The sequence below is a fragment of the Rhinolophus sinicus genome, linkage group LG16, assembly GCF_036562045.2.
Source record: "Rhinolophus sinicus isolate RSC01 linkage group LG16, ASM3656204v1, whole genome shotgun sequence".
NCBI lineage: Eukaryota > Metazoa > Chordata > Mammalia > Chiroptera > Rhinolophidae > Rhinolophus > Rhinolophus sinicus.
In genome coordinates this window covers 38,159,780-38,177,944 of record NC_133765.1, presented here as the reverse complement: position 1 = coordinate 38,177,944, position 18,165 = coordinate 38,159,780, and the positions used below count along the sequence as shown (strand labels likewise).

At 52.6% G+C, this 18,165-nt stretch overlaps 1 protein-coding gene across 21 annotated transcripts in view; it reads left to right on the top strand.

Annotated features, from left to right (window-relative positions):
• The window catches only part of RIMBP2 (RIMS binding protein 2), a 124,403-nt gene extending 111,425 nt beyond the window's left edge, over positions 1-12,978 (top strand). For 12 of the 21 annotated variants that reach the window (XM_074321025.1, XM_074321028.1, XM_074321032.1 and 9 more), the window contains 7 exons: positions 597-714; positions 3,666-3,847; positions 4,478-4,643; positions 7,812-7,915; positions 8,943-9,014; positions 10,273-10,407; positions 12,330-12,978. In XM_074321025.1, coding sequence (XP_074177126.1) covers positions 597-714; positions 3,666-3,847; positions 4,478-4,643; positions 7,812-7,915; positions 8,943-9,014; positions 10,273-10,407; positions 12,330-12,518 — 966 coding nt within the window. In that variant the 3' untranslated portion in view covers positions 12,519-12,978. Of the gene's footprint in view, positions 1-596; positions 715-3,665; positions 3,848-4,477; positions 4,644-7,811; positions 7,916-8,942; positions 9,027-10,272; positions 10,408-10,892 lie in introns of those variants that run through there. The other 9 variants (XM_074321021.1, XM_019748794.2, XM_074321031.1 and 6 more) reach the window with 5 other exon arrangements.
• Positions 12,979-18,165: the final 5,187 nt, after the last annotated feature.

Sequence of the window (18,165 nt, the reverse complement as noted above, 5' to 3'; positions counted from 1 at the left end):
GGTTGTGCTTTATTCTCTTACACGATTCTACCCTAGTGCCAGGTAGAGGTGTGCGTCATACAGACACATGCAGGTTAGTCCTGCACGTGACGTGTCTTCAGGTTAGGGTCGGGACGTTGCCTTGAGTTTCAGACACACAGAAACTTCTGTCTTTGAGTGTTCGGTAACCTCACATACAACTCTGTGTCAGCGGGACGTGGCAATGAAGCGTTTGCCCACTTTTGTGATCGTTGGAGGACCAGCCCTGTGGAGACCAGGTCAGGGGTACACGGCCAGAGGCACCAGCGGGCTAATGGGTGATATTGGAGCCATTCTCACTTTGGGTCGGAATATCCGGCTTCTGCTGCAGTAGCCGTGACACAGCTGCCTCCTGAGGAATTCTCTTGCCTCCACCCCCACCCGTGTGTCGGAAAGCAACTTTGATGGGGTGCCGGGGTGAGCAGCCTTCCTCTGCAGGTCATTCAGCTAACCTTTCAGTTAAAAGCTAAGTTTAGTTGCCTTTAGAGCTTCTGCTTCTAAGTTGAATTGATTTGGCTAACTTAATTCTTTTGTTCCCACGGCTGGCAAGACTCACAACTTTGTTGTTTTGTCGTTAGATTTTAGGAAACCCAGCGTCTGCAGGACGGGCTGACAGGGCAGAGCACGCGGGCCGGCGCTTTCCCCACGGCAGTGCTGGCACTCAGAGGTCCCGGCCGATGATGGTCCCGGCCATCGGTTAGTGGGCCTGTTTGACGGCTTTCTCTTTCTTTCAACCACAGAGCACATGGCTGCTTAGTTCTCAGGCTAAACGTTTACAAAACTTAGTGGGAATAGCATTTTCATCTAAATACAGGAAACCCTCAGTTATGTATAGCAAAAAGATGGCAGAAACAGCAGAAGGTGAATAAAACCTATCCGTAAGTGTTCTCAGAATAGCATGCTGACTTTTTACGTCAGTCTTCTCCCTGGCCACTTGCTCCTGGAGAGGCTGAGCCACGCACAGCTGGAGAATGCGTGCACACCCTCCCGTCCTGTGTCACGCGCTCACACCATGCCCTGCGACGCGATGCGCGTGGTCAGAGCAGCAGCAGCAGGGTTGGTGGCCGCACTCCACACGGCTCCCTGAGCTCCCAGCACAGAGAGTTGTCTGTGTGCACGAGACACTTGGGCAAGCGGGCCTAAAGGTTACCGAAAGCTCGAGGCCCGAGTGTCCTGAGGTGCGTGCTGCCCTTCTGTCTGGTCACCTGCTCGCTCCTGCGTCGTCACCTGGCCTTCCCTTTCCTTTCATTACGTTTGGGGGTGGGGGCTTTAGCCGGCGTGCTGTCACTTTAGTCATTCTAACCAGTCCACTAAGAGGGGTGTCGCTGAAGTTCAGAGGAGAATGCTTCTGTTCCTGGAATGAATCAGGCAAAACAAGCTCGAAAGTGTTATGCACAGGATAATGGAGCCTGGTGACCAGCAGCAACTAACTAGCCTTTCGTCACACACACACACACACACACACACACCCCGGCAACAAAGCAGGAAGAGAGAAGTGTTATGTTAACCCCTTAACAACAACAAAAAGCCTCTAAACAACTCAACTCACAAAAGTACTGAATTAATCCATGAGACTGGCTTTCATTTACCTGCCTTCTCATCATGTAGCAACGTGAGAAGCCGCATGAAAAGCACAGTGAAGACCACACAACTTACCTGGCGTGCGCTCGACCCTGTCAGATTTCAGAAGAGTGACACGCGCTCAGCAGCCTCCACCAGGGACCCAGCCAGTGACCCCAGGGGGAGCAGGCCGGGGACGCACACGGACTCTTTCCCTCTAGCTCTGTTTCCTTGTACAAATATTAGGAATTACTATTTTAGAAATCTCCTGCACTCCAAAAGCATCTGTTTTCTTTTTCAGAGGAACTTAAGTCTGTACACCGTGTACCTCCCAAATATACTTTAGTAAGTGATGCATTCACAATAATAAAAATATTATAATTTCAATATTTTTAAGTTCTCAGTTTCCTAAATTAAAAAAATGCCCTTTCTGATTTAAAGACAAACTTATATAGATAGCTCCATGCGTAATAAATTCTAAATCATATAATGAGTGCGAGGGAACTCCTAAGATGATGGGTGTCTCCTAAGGACACGTAATTGGGTCTGGTTTCCTCCTTTATACGTTTTGCTCTGTGTGTTTATCTAGTTATTTACCTGTCAGATGAAAGGCCCGAGGGTACAGTGCTCTAAAAATGAAGTACACATTCCAGAGGCTCCCGTTCTCACTACTGGACTGTGACAATCTCTATTTTGTCCCGTTCCTCCGGGACACTTGGCCACAGAGCAAGGAAATGCCACATGCTTTTCTATGTCCAGAGAGGAAAACCTGAGAACAAATCAATGGATAGATGCAGCCTGGCCCTTGGAAAAGGTGACGTCTTTTCCCCGGGTTTTCCTACAAGAAGAAAATGAAAAGCTGTGACGTCTGTTTAATCGCTGATGCCCCTTTTCTCTGTAGTTGTTACAGCGGGCAGTCATGGCGAGGTGCTGGTCTCGGTCAGGTAGTCAGGAAATGCGACACCGTGGAAGACGACACTCGTGACAGACGGCGGGACTTGGCAGCACCGGCGGCCACGAGCCTGTCCCACTATGAACGAGACCCAAATGTGGGGGAAGAAATGAATGAGGCCGCTGTTTAAAAGTTTTGTTCCCTTGCAGAAGTTAAATTACTGACATTTTTAGATTTTCTAGGCATCCTAAAAAAGATCCTGAATTTAAATAATGTAAATAGTTTGCTGCATTTAAAAAAATTAACCTTTCCTGCAATTGATGTGCTTTTTATTTTTCAACTAAGTGTTTCTGTGGGTGAGAGCAGATGAGCGGCTTGGTTTTCTCCGTCAGCTCTCAGTCTTTCCACACACAGTCAGGTCCTGTCATCCCACCGCCTGTGCTCCTGGTGCTGATGACAAAAGTTCTGAGCGGCTGCTGTCTCTGGTGATGAGCTTTTCTCATTTGCTTCCTGAGCAGAGCAGTGTTCTCTGGGGGCAGACAATCCATCTTCTCTGCACGCCCCCCCCTACACACACACACACAATCACATGCGTAACGATATATAATGACACGTGCTTATCTGTACTGAGACCTAACAGCGCATATGCACATATATTATGATTTCAGGAAGAATAATTTTTAGAAGCTGGACGTTAGGTGGAGTTGAAACTCACCTCTGCCGGGAAGTCATTAATTCACACTAATGAAGGATGCACTTGTCATGTAAATATCTAGAGCTGAGCGAAGAGTGTGGTCATTGTCACACTGACTGACATACAAACACATTTAACCCTGACGTGCGTTGGCTCACCTGGAGTGGCGACATGTCTGTACCCGGCCCCCTAACGGCCTGTCTGGTGTGGCCTCCGTGCGAACCCCGACATGCCCCCGGGCACTCAGGGCTGCCGTCCCTGAGGCCACTTAGTCCTTCCTCTGTCTTCACACGCTGAGTTTTATGACAGGTGTTTGCTGTTCAAAGCCACCCTGAGAGGGTTCATGTCTGCGTACAAACAGCTGCAACTTTTTAGAAAAGACTCCAGTGTTGCAGCGTCTTCCTCCTCCCACCGCCCTGTTCACAAAACCGTGTGATTGTCTGTGCTGCACGGGCTCTGCAGGAATGACCTAGCACTGTGTCCTTTGTCTCATGCTCCCAGATGAATACGGCCGAGACCGGCTGTCCCCAGATTTCTACGAAGAGTCGGAGACTGACCCCAGTGCCGAGGAGCCCATGGCCCGGGTCTTCGTGGCCCTGTTTGATTATGACCCTCTCAGCATGTCCCCGAATCCCGATGCTGCAGAAGAGGAGCTGCCCTTTAAAGAGGGGCAGATCATCAAGGTGAGGGCCGGGGGGCTGGGGGGGCCACCGGGGGGGCAGGGTCCTCAGCATAGCAGCCTCCGATGGATGGTGGGGGGGGCCTGGGAGATGAGGGCCAGGCTGGCGCCCGGGAGGAGGTGGGACCGGGCCTGGATCCCATCTTGGACTATCCCGAAGGCCGGGGGTAGCTGGCGCTGGGCAGCGGTGAGAGCACAGCTGTCCTGTCCCACAGTGAGTGCCTGTAAAGGACACGGGTGCTCCTGAGGTTGGTCCTGCAGGGTCCCTTGGTCAGTCAAGAGTTCTAACTTCAGGACACCCGGCGCGGGGCACTGTCTCCCTGTGGAGGAACATGCAGTGGGCACCCCCCGGGGGCGGGGTCTCTGTACCAACACCTTGAACTGTGCAAGTTCAGTCCCGCGCCCAGCAAAGCACAGCTACCACCTTGGCCGGCAGCCCAGAAGTGACAGGAGCCCCAGCGCTGTCGGAACCTGGGCGAGGCTGGCGGCGAGGGCACGTGCACATCTGTAGTGACGTCCAGGTGACCGATGGCATTAAGGCACGGTCCGCGCTAGCTAAGACGGCGCCGTGAGCAGAGCTGCTGTATTTCTGAAGCAGCCAGTCACAGGCCCCGCCTTCTTTCTGCGGCTCTAGGTTTACGGTGACAAAGATGTGGACGGCTTCTACCGCGGGGAGACCTGTGCCCGGCTCGGCCTCATCCCCTGTAACATGGTCTCTGAGATCCAAGCCGATGACGAGATGATGGAGCAGCTGCTCAGACAGGGCTTCCTCCCTCTCAGCACCCCTGTGGAGAAAATAGGTAACAGCCGGCCTCTGCTCTCCCTGAACCTGGCACCTGCTCCCTGGTGGTTTGGGACTGAACGTCCATGTCCCCCAATTCATGTGCTGAGATCCTACCCCCCAAGGTGATGGTTTGGAGGTGGGGCGTTTACGAGGCGATGGGGTCAGTGTCCTGATGAAAGGGGCCCCCTCGCCCCGTCCACCACGTGAGGGCACAGGGAGAAGCCACCATCTAGGCGCCAGAAGCAGGTCCTCCCTGGACACCCAGTCTTTCAACCGTGTTACACGTACGATCTTCGTTCTCCTCACGTGCAAGGAACAGCTTCTCGTTCCAAAGGTCTCTCCTTTTTCTGAATCTCCGGAGACAGACCATTTTTATGTCATTCATATGTAAGGTTTTCATGCTGGCGAACATTGGATTCACGCCTAAATCAGACTTCACAAAACTCAGTGGTGCAGAGGACATGCATCATTTTAAGGATAATCACAAAAATGAAACGTTTCAGCCTTTTTCATAGTAATGAACTCACTGTCTCACGTTAAAGCCCACCTCTGACAGCTGAGGTTTCACGTGAATCCTTTGCCCACACGTAGTCCCGACCCTGCCGACCCCTTTGCGGTCGCTCTCCTTGCCTGACGTCCACAGTGACGTGCAGGGAGGGGCTGTGTGACCACAGCCCCGGGCGCCTGGAAGCAGCCTGCTAAGAAACGGTCGCTGGATGGACACGACCAAGTGGCTTAGCCGTCTCTCTATCCTAGTCCAGCTTTCTAAATGCGTTTCGTCCAGGGGGCCAGCGGAGACATCTCCTGCCCTTCTGCTACCGGGAAGCGTCACGCTCGGGGCTCAGAGAGTAGCGCTGCCCCCCCCAAGCCTGGTTAGGGCACCATGTCTGCCCCCACCAGTCCTAAGCCTCGTGCTCGAGCGCCTGACGAGCACAGTGGGGAGAGAGGAATACACAGTATACACAGTGGGAAGGAAGAAACGACTTCCTCTGTTCACAGACGACATGCAGATCTACTTAGAAAGTCTCAAAGCCTCTATAAAAAGGGTTCCTAGAACTAACGAGAGTTTAGTGAGGTCCGTGGATGCAAAACCAAATGTCTTCCCAGGTGTTAGCAACAAAAGCTTGAAACTCAAAGTGGTATCATCTCCAATAATGACAACACACGAATGACTTGGGCTCAAATTTAACAAAATATGGGCAGGATTTGTATGCTGAAAACTACAAAACAGTGATGTGATCAATCTCAGAATTCCTAAATAAACAGAGATATTATGTTCCTGGATTTACTGTTTTGGTTAAGATGTCAGATGCCCCAAACTGACGTGGAGATGGACGCAGACCCAGAGGAAGTCTGAGCAGGGTGCCCGTCGGACCAGGATGCTAAATCTAAGACCACGTGACAAGGCAGAGGCGCGAGAATCACCACAACAATTTTTAAAGAACAAAACCTGGTTTTGAAACTTCCTATCACTTAATCCTAAGGGAACCAAGACAGGTGGGATTGGAGAAAGGACCAGCACACAGTCAACGGGACAGAATGGCATCTGGAAACAGACCAACACTTCTCAGTCAATGGATTTCAACAAGATAAACAGGCAATTCAGTGGAAGGCCAGTGACAGCTGCTGACAACCTTCTGCTTCTGACAACAATACGCCAGAAAGGAATCTCAGGCCATCCTCAAACCATATTAAAAAAATTAACTCAAAATGGAACAGTGTCTTCAATATAAAAAGGAAGACTATAAAACTTCTAGAAGAAAACATAGGTGAAAACTTTGTGATGGTCAGACAACGATTTCTTTGATAATCAGACACTAAAACCATGATGCATAAAAGGAAAAATGACTGATGTTCGATTTCATCCAAATGAAATACTCCGCTTAGAAAGACACCAGGAAGAGAATGGAAGGAGAAGCCACAGGCAGGAACGACAGTCTGCCAGCAACGCAGCTGAAGAGGGACTTGAGTCTGGGACACGCAGTAGCCTTCTCCAAGCAACAGGAAGTGGAACCACCTGGAACAGGGCGTCAGGAGGCCTGAGGGGCGCCTTCACCACGGAAGACGTGTGGATGGTAAAGAAGCATCCAGAAGACCTTCACCTCATTAGTGAGACACAGATAAAACTGATGGAAACCCACACACACCCAGCTTGGCGGGTTCTTAGGAAGGTAAACACACAATACTGCCCACAGTCCCAGCGACATGGAAACGTCACGCAGAAGCCATCCGTGCGTGATTACGGCAGCCTGACTCACAGGGGTCGCTGATGACAGGCACAGCTCCTGCCGTTTGCCTGGTGACGCAGGAGACCACCGGGGCGTCCGGGTGACGGCATCCTACTCGCTGGTGAAGACGGCGTGAACGGCTGACAGATGCCACAGCACCGATGGGCTCAGATGCCTCCGCCGAAGGAGAGAAGCCAGCGTCTAAATGCTGCCTTCTGCGCGATTCCACTGAAACCGTATTCTGGGAAAGACAAAAGTACTGGGACAGCAGACAACTCACGGGTTGCCGGGGGCCGGAGGGGACAGTGAAGGAGCATGGCGGCACTGGGGGGTGACGGAACTCTCCCTGATTGTCATGCTGTTCCTGTGACCGTGTGAGCTGATCAGACCTCACAGGAGTGCACGTTAGGAGGGGTGGACTTGGTTGTATAATAGAGAACGTGTGTGTGGTCACTGCCACCTTCCGGAAGTCAGACTTGTCCCGTCCTGTGAAATGACCGCGCTCAGGGCATTGTACTAACCGTCTGGGGAAAGTCTGCGTAGTGTCAGGGCGGCCTGCCCGGGCCTGGAAGGTGTGCTGCTTATTCTTTTTTAATTTTCACTGGGGAATATTGGGGAACAGTGTGTTTTTCCAGGACCCATCAGCTCCATGTCAAGTCATTGTTTTCAGTCTAGTTGTGGGGGGCGCAGCTCACTGGCCTCTGTGGGAATCGAACCAGTGACCTTAGTGTTATGAGCATTGCTCTCTAACCACTGAGCCGGCTGGCTGCCCTCTGCTTATTCTAAATTAGGGCAAAACGCCCTGCACACGTGGGCCCAGGCTGAGTGCTGTCGCCAGTTCCTGAGCATGAGACCTGGGAGGGGGTTGTCTGGTCCCAGCGCCCACGTAGCAAGGGAGGGGCCCGCTGCCTTTGCGGTGACTTCACGATGGCTCTCTCGTCCCGTGGTGTGAGCAGAGAGGACCAGGAGGAGGGGCCGGCAGCCGTCGGTGTGCACGCGCAGGATGGTGGCCCTGTACGACTACGATCCGAGAGAAAGCTCACCCAACATCGACGTCCAGGTACCGCCGGCCGCCAGCGCTCTGCGGCCACGGCCACACCCTGTGCCTTGTCCCGGCTGCTCCTCACACCCCGCTTCAGCCACTTGACCCAGCCTCTCAGCCTTCTCGGGGACGGGCGTAGGGGGGCTCCAGGGCCAGTAAATGGTCGGCAGACGCTAGGGGCAGCCTGCGGACATGCTCCGGGCACAGCAGGCACAGTGGCCCAGGGTCCCCATGGTGGTGGCCCAATAGCGTCACCCTGAAGAGAGGACTAAACGCCCACCGCCAGGGTGACAGGCAAAGCAGGCAGGTGGGTGGGGAGATGGGGCTGCGGCCTGTGCCACACCTGCCACACCTGCCATGCTCGGCATCCTCGCCCCGGGGACGCTGGGAAGCTGTGCCTTCAGGAATGAGAGATGGGTTTGCACCCATGTGGCCACTTTCTTAGAGCACAGGGTGGCCCCAGGTGGTGGTGCCCAGTGTCCCTCTGACCCGACAGGCGAGCGGCGCCAGGCCCCCCGAGTCCTGTACCAGCTGGCCCCGCGCAGGACCCACTGGCCCCGAGACGTGCACTTCCTGCCCTTGTGTGCGTTCATTTTTAGAGATCAAACTGCACTTTTTTGCACCCTCTACTATATTCATCTGCCCGTCTCGAGCCTGGAGCCCAGCCCACAGTGGGCACGTAAATAGACATTTAATAAATGAACAAAAACGTTTAGGCTCAGTGAGAGGGGGCCTTTCCACTGGGGACCGTGTGCCTCGGGCTCCAGGTTTGGAAGCTCAGCCGGGACCTGGCAGTGGCCTGGGGTTCCGGCTGAGACTCAGCCACGGAGCCTTTTTAAGGGTTGGCCTTATTTTGATGTGTGGCTACTTTCTAAAAGGCTATGAACAGGGGCTCTCGTTAGCGTTGTAGCTTTCTTCCTAATTTACCTGAAAGTTAATACCAAAACAATAAGAAAAAAGGAGAAATGGTTAGAGAAATCATGATTTTTAAACAAAAACAACTACTTTGTAAGGGAGAGAACCGTTAACTGTGTTTCATCCACAGGCTGAACTGACATTTTGCACGGGAGATATTATAACTGTCTTTGGTGAAATCGATGAAGATGGATTTTATTATGTAAGTTTTTGAAACATCAACAAGTCCCCTTTTATTCATTTTGTATGTTTGGTTTTGCTCGTCTGTTCTTTCTTTGGGGTGTATTCCTAGGAGGGGGCTGCTGGGCTACATGGTTGTCCCATGTTTAGTTCTGTGAGGACCCGCCATGCTGTTTCGGTGGCAGCCGCGCCGTTTCACACGCCCACCGAGTGTGCCAGTCTGTCCATGTCTCCACCAACGCTGTTCTCTGTTACCTCCTACACTTTGTTTTTGGCAGTAGCCATCCCACGGGAGGTGAGGTGGTGTCTTGTGGCCGTACATTGCGTTGCCGTGAGGGTCAGACATGGTTGGGCACGTTCTCGTGTGCCTGGTGGCCATGGTGGCCTCTCTGGGGAAATGGCCTATTCGAGTCCTTTGCCCGTTTTCTCTCGAGTTGAAGGAGTCCTTTCACGGCCTGGACACTGCCCCGTGTCAGACCTCCCCTTCCATAGGCTGCTTTCCCTGTTGATCCTTGGGTGCGTTTTTTACTGGGACGTGGGAGGCAGCCTGTCATGCTGTCATCTCTTGACCTGTGAACACGGGACCCCCGTGCTGTCTGGGGCTGACTTTGGACTTGGGTCTGCGCACTTGAGGGGCAGGTTAGCATTGGGGGTGGGGAAGAAAAGGCACCGTGGATGTGACTTGCTCAGTCGGGTGTCCAGTGGGCAGCTGGACCTATGGCTCATGTCACAGATATGCAAATGCGTAGAAAGGTCTGGAAGGCTCTGTGCCAGTCTGAAGCAGTCATCTCTGAGGGGGGGTCAGCAGACTTCATTGTCCCCATGTTGTTCAGTGTTCACAGCGAGGGTGGGAGCCTGTGTGAGGTGAGGGGCGGGCCAGGCAGGCCGCTGGGTGTGGCTGCTGTCGGGATGCACTCCGTCTCGGCAGCTGTGCGCGAGGGGCCTCGGCTCCCAGGGCTGAGGACTCTACACGAGCCGGTCCCGGGGAGGGTTCCTAGATGTGCCTGGTGCTAAGAATCGCCAAGGCCCCTCGGCTCCCCCGGCCCCAGACAGGCCAGCTCAGGGGAGGCCCGGGTCCCCGCGCTCTGAGCAGGTCACCGAGGGTGTCCCGTGATCAGGGCAGTCTGGAAACCCTGCAGGCCCTTTGATCCGCCTGCTCTGGAACCGGAACAAACCACCATGCGTCTCCGCTCCGACCCATGTTCCTTTAGCTAAAGCAAGAAGTGGGTTTTTAGAAATAGGGAGTAAATCACTCTCCTGCCTCCTGCCTGTGTTTCTAGGGCGAGCTTAATGGGCAGAAAGGCCTCGTACCCTCCAACTTCCTAGAAGAAGTGCCTGACGACGTTGAAGTCTACCTTTCTGACGCCCCGTCCCACTGCTCACAAGACGCGCCGATGCACTCAAAGGCTAAAAGGGTAAGCAGCCACCCTCAGCGTGTTTGACCCCCCCTGGCCACCGGCGGTCTCCCACAGTGTTTGCGCTGTTGTTTTTCTATCTTGGACCGAAAAACACATACCCGGCATTTTTTTCTCTGCCCTTCCATGGGGCCTGTGCCTAAAAATTTGTAATTCTAAACCTTAGTTTATGTCACAAAACGTGACCCTTTCCATTCTAATCAGCCCGCCTTTACTGGTAAGCAAAGGGACCCCAGCCCACCTGGTAGACGCACCTTCCAGTCTGGCGGAGAGGGGAGGGGCGTGGCCAGCCCTTAGGTTCCAGGCAGGAGGGCGATTCGCCCCGTGGAGGGTTCAGTGCTCTTACTAGAGACCAGAGAACCCCTCAGACGTACTGGAGGAGGAGGTTACATTCGCTTAGTGTCTCATTTTTATTTTATTTCATCCAGTTTTATATATTCTATTTTTATATATTTTTTTTTATTTCTTTGCTCATCTGCTTGGAGACAGAAGAAGAGTGTTCATTTCACACCTTAATCAGGCAGTATACCTTCACGTAAGTGAGCAACCGAAGATACCTATAAAGATACCACCTTAAGCTACCTTAGTGGGCTAATGCGGTAGACTTACGTTCTCTGTGGGGCTGAAAAAAGGAAAAGAAATATGTCTCAAAAGAGCATTGCACCTAAAGAATCAGGACAGCACTTGGTCTGTTGTAAAGCAACTGAGTGTGTAGTGCAATGAATCGTTTCTCCCAGTCCTGTCCTCGGCAGTGAGGACATTTGAAAGGCCAGCACTGGGGACATATTTCTGACCAGGCTAATTGTGTGTTTACACAGTCTCCCAGGTCTACGTGCTTGAAGCTGCATGTTGCATTGTGAGCCCGTCCTGGAAAAAGCACAACACAATCAAAATGTTTACTGTAGTCAATTATTTTGCAAAGCATAACTCGAGGTCAGGCCGAGGAGCGTGACCACGAGGTGACGAGCTGGCTCTGAGCACTGCACGTGCTGGTGTGACAACCGCACGTGTTTTTCTGCAGCAGCCGAGCCTGTCTCACGAGGGCGCTCAGCACCAGGAGTGTTGTGAGCACAGACGCTGGTGGAGCTGGGCGTGCTGGCCTGCCCGTGCTGTACCAGGTTCTGGGACACGCAGCTCAAACCATCGCATTAGACGGAGTAGCTGGTATCTTCAGGTGGCTTTGGGTGCTTGACAGGTGTTTCCATTAGAGTCGGACCTTGATTTCAAGTCCAAGTCCAAGCCCCTTGCTTCTGTCATTTGCCTGCTGGTAATGAACACTCATGGGGAGTGCAGGTAGGCGGTGGGGGCACGGCCCCGGGCACTGCTGGGGGGCATGGCTCTCGTGCCGGGACGGACACGTGCTCACTGGGGACAGAAGTCCCACCTCAGTCACGGGGGAGTCTTGGCAGCAGCCACTAAGGGCCTTGACGCTTCCTTTGATTGTAATTAAGGTTCATTTTAGTTCTTTTTTTTTTTTTTCTTTCAACCGGTGTGCCATCTCCAATGTTTCTAAACCAGGAATGCGCTCGACCACAGCAGGGTTCACAGACCCGAGTAGTTTTCAGAGACGACAAAATCCCCTTTAAGAACGTTCGTTCGCTTTTAAGATTTCTGATGGGTACTCGGCCAATTTTTCTATCGACCTAATTTAAAGTCACGTCCCCCACCCTGCTTTGGGTCTGAGTTGACCAAGTCAGTGGTTACCTAGCTTGTCCTGCCAAAGCACTGGCCAGCCCCTCCCCTGAGGACACAGACCTGGCAAAGCCAGACCCTTTCCCTCAGAGGCGCTGGCATGTTAGCACTTGGAAGAAGGAACGACCACCCTTACCTTTCCTGGCGGGCCACGGGCATGCGGTGTTACCGAGTGGATTGGTGTTGCTGGCGCTCACGCACTCAATAAACTGTCACACTGTACGTCCCAGGTCCCTCCTGAGGGTGCAGGTACAGCAAGGACAGCGCCATCCCCCACAGCCCACCTCCATTCGGGGTCACCTGCGTCACCTATGGGTACTGGTAGTCCTGGGAGAGGCAGGGAAGTCTCCTCGAAAAAGAAAAAGGGGCTGCTTTTCAGAGGCAAGAGACTCCTGCAAAAGCTGGGGGCAGCGAAGTGATTCACGCGCCTCCAACAACGTCCGCATCTGTCGTTGTCTTTAGTTCCAAACTAGGGCTTTCACGACGCAAGGACTTCCTAAAACCCATGTCCCCTGACACAGCAGAGAAGTGCTCTCTCTGCACCATCGCTTTACGCCACCTGCCAGGGAAGGGTGGCTGGCGCTCTTGCCCGGCCTGAGCCGTCCTCGTAATGCCGAGGTCTGTCGGCAGGTGGGGTCTCACGAACAAACGGGGGGCCAGTCACTCCTGGCAGCTCACCCCTACCTGTGATTCCAGTCTCTGCATTTGTCATCTGCCCTTAAAAGAATGGTTTCAGCCTTGTCCCTGTGCAAATGCTTCCCTCGTAATGCAAAACTCACTCACCTCTGGTCTTGAAATTCCTAGTCGAACGGCCTTGGTGGGATTCTGCCTTATAAATGCACAGTGAGCTGTACGGTCTAATAAAGGCTTCAGTGTCCACGTGTGTGTGCGTTTAGTGTGCTCCGTGCTCTCACACAGGGCTCAAACCGACCAGCACACGCTGAGTCTTAAGGTTCTGGTTTGACGTCCTTCACAGCCAGCCAAGCAGTACAGAACGTTTACTTCTCAAACCAGTCGAAACAGACGAGAGAAAGTAACCTGGTTTGGTAACTCCCACCCCTCCAACCTGCCAGAGAGCTAGTAACACTCCTTGCTCTGAGTGCTGCGTTTTGTGGCATGTGGATTTCTGTTCCTTTCATTACCTATCAAAATGCCATAACAAATACTCAACAGTGAGTAGCACACAGGAAAAACAATCCACAAGCATAAGCCCCACCACACCCCCCACACCGAGGTCCGACGGCTCCATACCCACCGTCACAGGCACTTGAACAAAAGACTTACAGAGTCGCTGGCACATGTGTTGGATGATGACTGTTTTGTAATTCTTGTCCACTTGTAAACTTTTTATTCTTTATACACACTTTCCAGACTGCCTTTCTTTTGTAATTTATGGAAGGTTTATAAATAAATGAGAAAGCTTCCCACTTGTTTTCAACCACTAGGTTGTAAATTGTACTATCAAAGTGTGTGGTACATCTATTAAGAGGAGAGTCCTCGATGTGTGGCTACGAGCTGTGTGGGTGTGTGCATGTGTACAGTTAGTGTAAAACCTTTTATACAAATAAACTTGTTATTTTGTACAGAGCCACCTGCGCTGTCTTTGTTTGAAAGCTTTGTCAGAGCAGCGCCTTGACCCCTGCTCCTGTCTGTACAGGACCAGCCTGCGGCCCCGCCCGTTCTGGCAGCACTTTCTTCTGAAACAGTTCTGGCCTGTGTTCTGGGAGTCATTTACAAAGTGCTGTCACTGGCATTGCTGGTGACAACCCCCTCAGTGGCCAAAAACCAGGTAGTGAGCATTGAGTCAGCATTTCTTGTGCACAAGAAACACTTGTGTGCAAGCAAGACTTCAAAAGTGGACACGTTTGTGGCATGTCCCTTTGGCAACATGACCATTCAAATGGTATGAACAGAGCTAAGCCAATGAAATGCAGCAGATATGAGCCGTCTTCTCAAACGTAAGGACTTTTCCTACAGGCCTTCATTATTTTAAAATTTTCTAAATAACAGGGTTTGTTCTGATAAGAGGTAAAACCAGCGTGCATATGGCAAGATGAAAATATAATTCAAGTGCAAAGCTATGGAACTGTCACAGCCGCTCCCTGATGTCATTCACGCTTGGAGAGCTTGTCACCTGCTGCACTGACACAGTGAGGAAGTGATGACAGGGACGCTCGCTTCCACGAGGGACCTGAAACGACCCGTACGAGCAGGGAGGGGCGGCTGCCAGGGCTCGGGGAGGGCAGACGACAGGCAAAGGGCACAAAGTCTGAGGCAGGCAGGGTGAACACATTCTGCAGCGTAATGTAATGTAAAAGCAAAACAAAACAAAAACAAATGCCAGATTAAATGGAATGTTTTAAATTGTTTTAAAACTCCTGTTTATAAGAATTCTGACGTAAGAAATTAAAGTCTACACAACAGCCTGAATACTTAATGCCACCACACTTAAAAATGGCTGAAATGGTAAATTTTATGTTACATACACTTTATCATAATAAAAAATAAGCTTATGACAATTTCTCAAAAAAAAAAATCAGCAGAAGTAGTCGGGACTAATGTTTCTGTAAATTTTTTGAAAACATTTACAAATTTCCCAACAAAACACAAAGCAGTAACAAGCTGGACTCAGCTTTGTTGAATACCACTAAACAGGTAAGGAATATACAATGCCAACTATGTATAAATTCTTCCAGAAAAGAGAAGAAAAAGGCCCAAACTTAGGAGGTCAGCACTATCCTGACACCAAAACCAGACAGACATCACAGGAAAACAGCAGAGCAATAGCATCACGAACAGAAAGTTTTTAAAAATCCTTCAAATATTAGCAGATTGAAGCCAGCAATATATATAAAAGAGAACACACAAGGCCCAACCATGGTTCATCCCAGGAATGGAGGTTGGTTTAACATTCTGAAAAAAAAATCAACGTATTTTACTGTATTAACAGAACAAGTGAGCAAAGAGCTGATCATTTCAATAGATGCAGAAAAAGCAGTGGACAAAACTCAACGCCTGTTCAGGAAACCAGGAAAAGAAAGGCACTCAGCTCCGCCTGGCAGAGTTAACCGCCATCACCACCCTTTGCAGTGCCGACCGGCCACCATCCATTCCCCTTCCCTCAGAAACAACATAGGACGTCCTGGAGCTGGGCTCCGAGCCAGCGCGATAAGGAAAGAAAAGGAAAAGAAAAGCTAGACCCTTGGGAAAGGAAGACGTGCCATGACCGTGGAAAAGGCTCGGATCTGCAGAGTGACTGTGGCTGTGGCAGGGTGACAAGGTACGAGGTCAGCATGCAACAACCAGCTGTATTTCTACAAGCCAGCAGGAACAATTAGAAACAAAATACAAATCTATGTGACATAATGATAAAATGAAAATAGGTAATTAGTTATGTTAGCATCAAAACCACGAAACAGGGACAAATTCAACAAGATATGTCTAAGACATGTTCACTGGGAGCATGGTAATTGCTGAGCGATCCAGCTAAATGTTCCCGGTGGGAGACGCAGGCCTGTCTGAGTTTCTCAGGACTCATCCAATTGGATTCATTTCCATGTGAATTATACCTCAGTGAAGTCCATTCCAAACAGCAGGAAGCAATGGCCTGTACACTGGGTGAGGGGGAACGAGATGGGTGTTCACAGGCCCCTGCGGCCTGGAAAGAGGCGTCTCTACCACCGTCCCAAGCTTGCGCCCCGGCCGATGGGAAGGGAGTCCATTGTGAGAGAGCTGCAGCAGCCCAGGGCCCGCCCTGTGGGCCATGCCCTCCTGCGTGGGCCATGCCCTCCTGCGTGGGCCATCTCCAGGCCGGGACCAGGAGCACAGCGCCTGCCATGCCACCCTGGCCGGGACTGCTCCTCCTCAGCGCTTTCCTGCCAGCCCGGGACACAAGCCGTGCACCGGACGCAGGCCTGGCGGGCGGGGAGCTCGGGCAGGGATAGGCCAGGCTGGAATGATGCTTTAAGGGGAAGAGAAACAAGTGTAGCTGCAGGCGCCATGGGGCCCAAGAGGCTTTTGGGTTTTCAGATGGAAATAGAACAGCAGGCCTGCAGGCTGCTGGGGACGGACCGGGTGCCGGATAATGAGCAGTGTGGTCCTAGAGCCACGTCCTGGATGGGCGTCCTGTGTGGGGGCCACAGCACTGGGGGGGTGCGGGACATGGCCACGTCTCAGCGCAACACCAGCAGGGTTCTGGGCCGCGGCGAGGGGGCGATAGGGGTCCTGGGGGCCAGATGGGCCTTCGGGCAGCACCACGACTGTGCGTGAGTCCAGCGTGTGGCAGTGAGGCCTGGGACAGGCAGGCAGGCGGCCAGCGCCGGCCCAGTGTGACTGCAGTGCTTTTGATGGGATTTGGAACAAAGTGCCCCGGAACGGCGTGAGCGAGGCCAGAGCCAGAATCCTCACGGAGGAATCTGAGGCCCGGTGTTCCAGGACGACAGGAGGGAGGGGACCGGGTGCTGTGCGGGGTCAGCTGTGTGTTGGGCAGGCGGGGGGTGAGGAGGGGGTCTGGAAGTGTCATTGCAGAACCTGGAAGACACCTGCCCCACCTCAGACCTGGAGGACAGAGGTGTGGGAGACGGGGGCCACTCGAAAGCAGAAGTGTCCAGGGAGAAAGCCAGCGTGCTAAAGCAAGGAGGTAAGGGACCCGTCAAACAAGGGGTCGCTGATGCATGACCTTGGGTTCCAGAAGACACCGGTAAGTGTTGGGTAGAGGGGGTGTCAGGGCTGCCCGAGGGGCATGGGGATAGGTGTGAAATATGAGGGAGCCATGGAGCCCTGTACCGTGGGGAGACCTCCAGGTCCAGTGGCGTGGGGGGACGCCGCCCGCAGTCTGGCCTCCTGCATAGGGGCCCACACAGCACAGGAGGCCATTTCTTGTCCTCAGGAAGCAGCGGGACGGGGTGGGTGTGCTCGCTTTCTGAAAGGGTCCCTCACAGAGCTCTGCTGTCCTTGCCCCACTGTCAGCCATGCTGACGTGCCTTTAACAAGCAGAGCGACGTCCACTGGGGCGCCATGCGCTGTAGCACCCCATCTTCCTTGGGGACCACTTCTTACCGACTCCCCAATGGGCCCCTCTTACCCAACACCCCCGGGTGCCGAGCGTGGCGGGCCCCCCCACCGGGGCCGTGGGCCTCGGGTTTTGCCACAAGCACCGCTCTTTCCACTGGGGAGGCTGGGACATGAACCTGGGTCCTCTGACCAGCTTGTCCCCCAGAAGGACGCGTGATTAAAACATAAGCAGAAGACAGATCCCGTGTCAGTCACTTCGTCACTTCATCTACTCGAGGCCACACGCCTGTGCACCGGCATTTGTCAACTACCTGTGCTGGGTGACAGCTCACCTGGCCTCCCCTCGGTCCCCTCGGTCCCGTCGGTTGCCGTCCTGGGTCTGGCAGGAGCCCAGCAGTCTGGGATGTGTGCCGGGCTCCATCTGGGACCCGCTGCCTAGGCTAAGTGACACAGCCCGTGATGTCACGCCCCTCTTGGCTGAACGTGACCTGAACAGGCATTTTGTTCCTTGAGACCAGTCTACGATACAGGGAGTGTATCTCGACTACTGCCACTTTCCCAGAATTACCACAATTACCAACTTGGTGGTTTTGATGACATTAAAGCCTTTCAACTTGAAGGGATCATTTACAATGTACTAAGAACGAGGCTTTAACGCCCGAAGTTACTGACTAGCCACGCAACTGCGTGACTAAAACCCACTGCCCAGACTCTGGTTCCCCCAGCACTGCGGCCCTTTCCTCTAGTCTGTCTTTCTGGCATTCTTCTGAAACTTCAGTCCTCTGTGTTTCTTTTCTTCTGATCTTTAGAAATCAAACAGGTTTAGAAACAGCTAATGCCAAGAGCCAGGTTAACAACAGTTAAGAGCTCCAAGAACTGAAAGGAAACAAACGGTTTTCATTCATAATTCATTAGGAAGGCTGGACCTACAAGGCATTTATTCCGCACGACCGAGTACAACATAAGACCAGCGTAGCGTTCCTGTGCTTGTGTACCCTCCGCAGAGTTTCCCCTCGTTCCTCATGAGCAACGTTTAAGGGCGTTCTCATGACA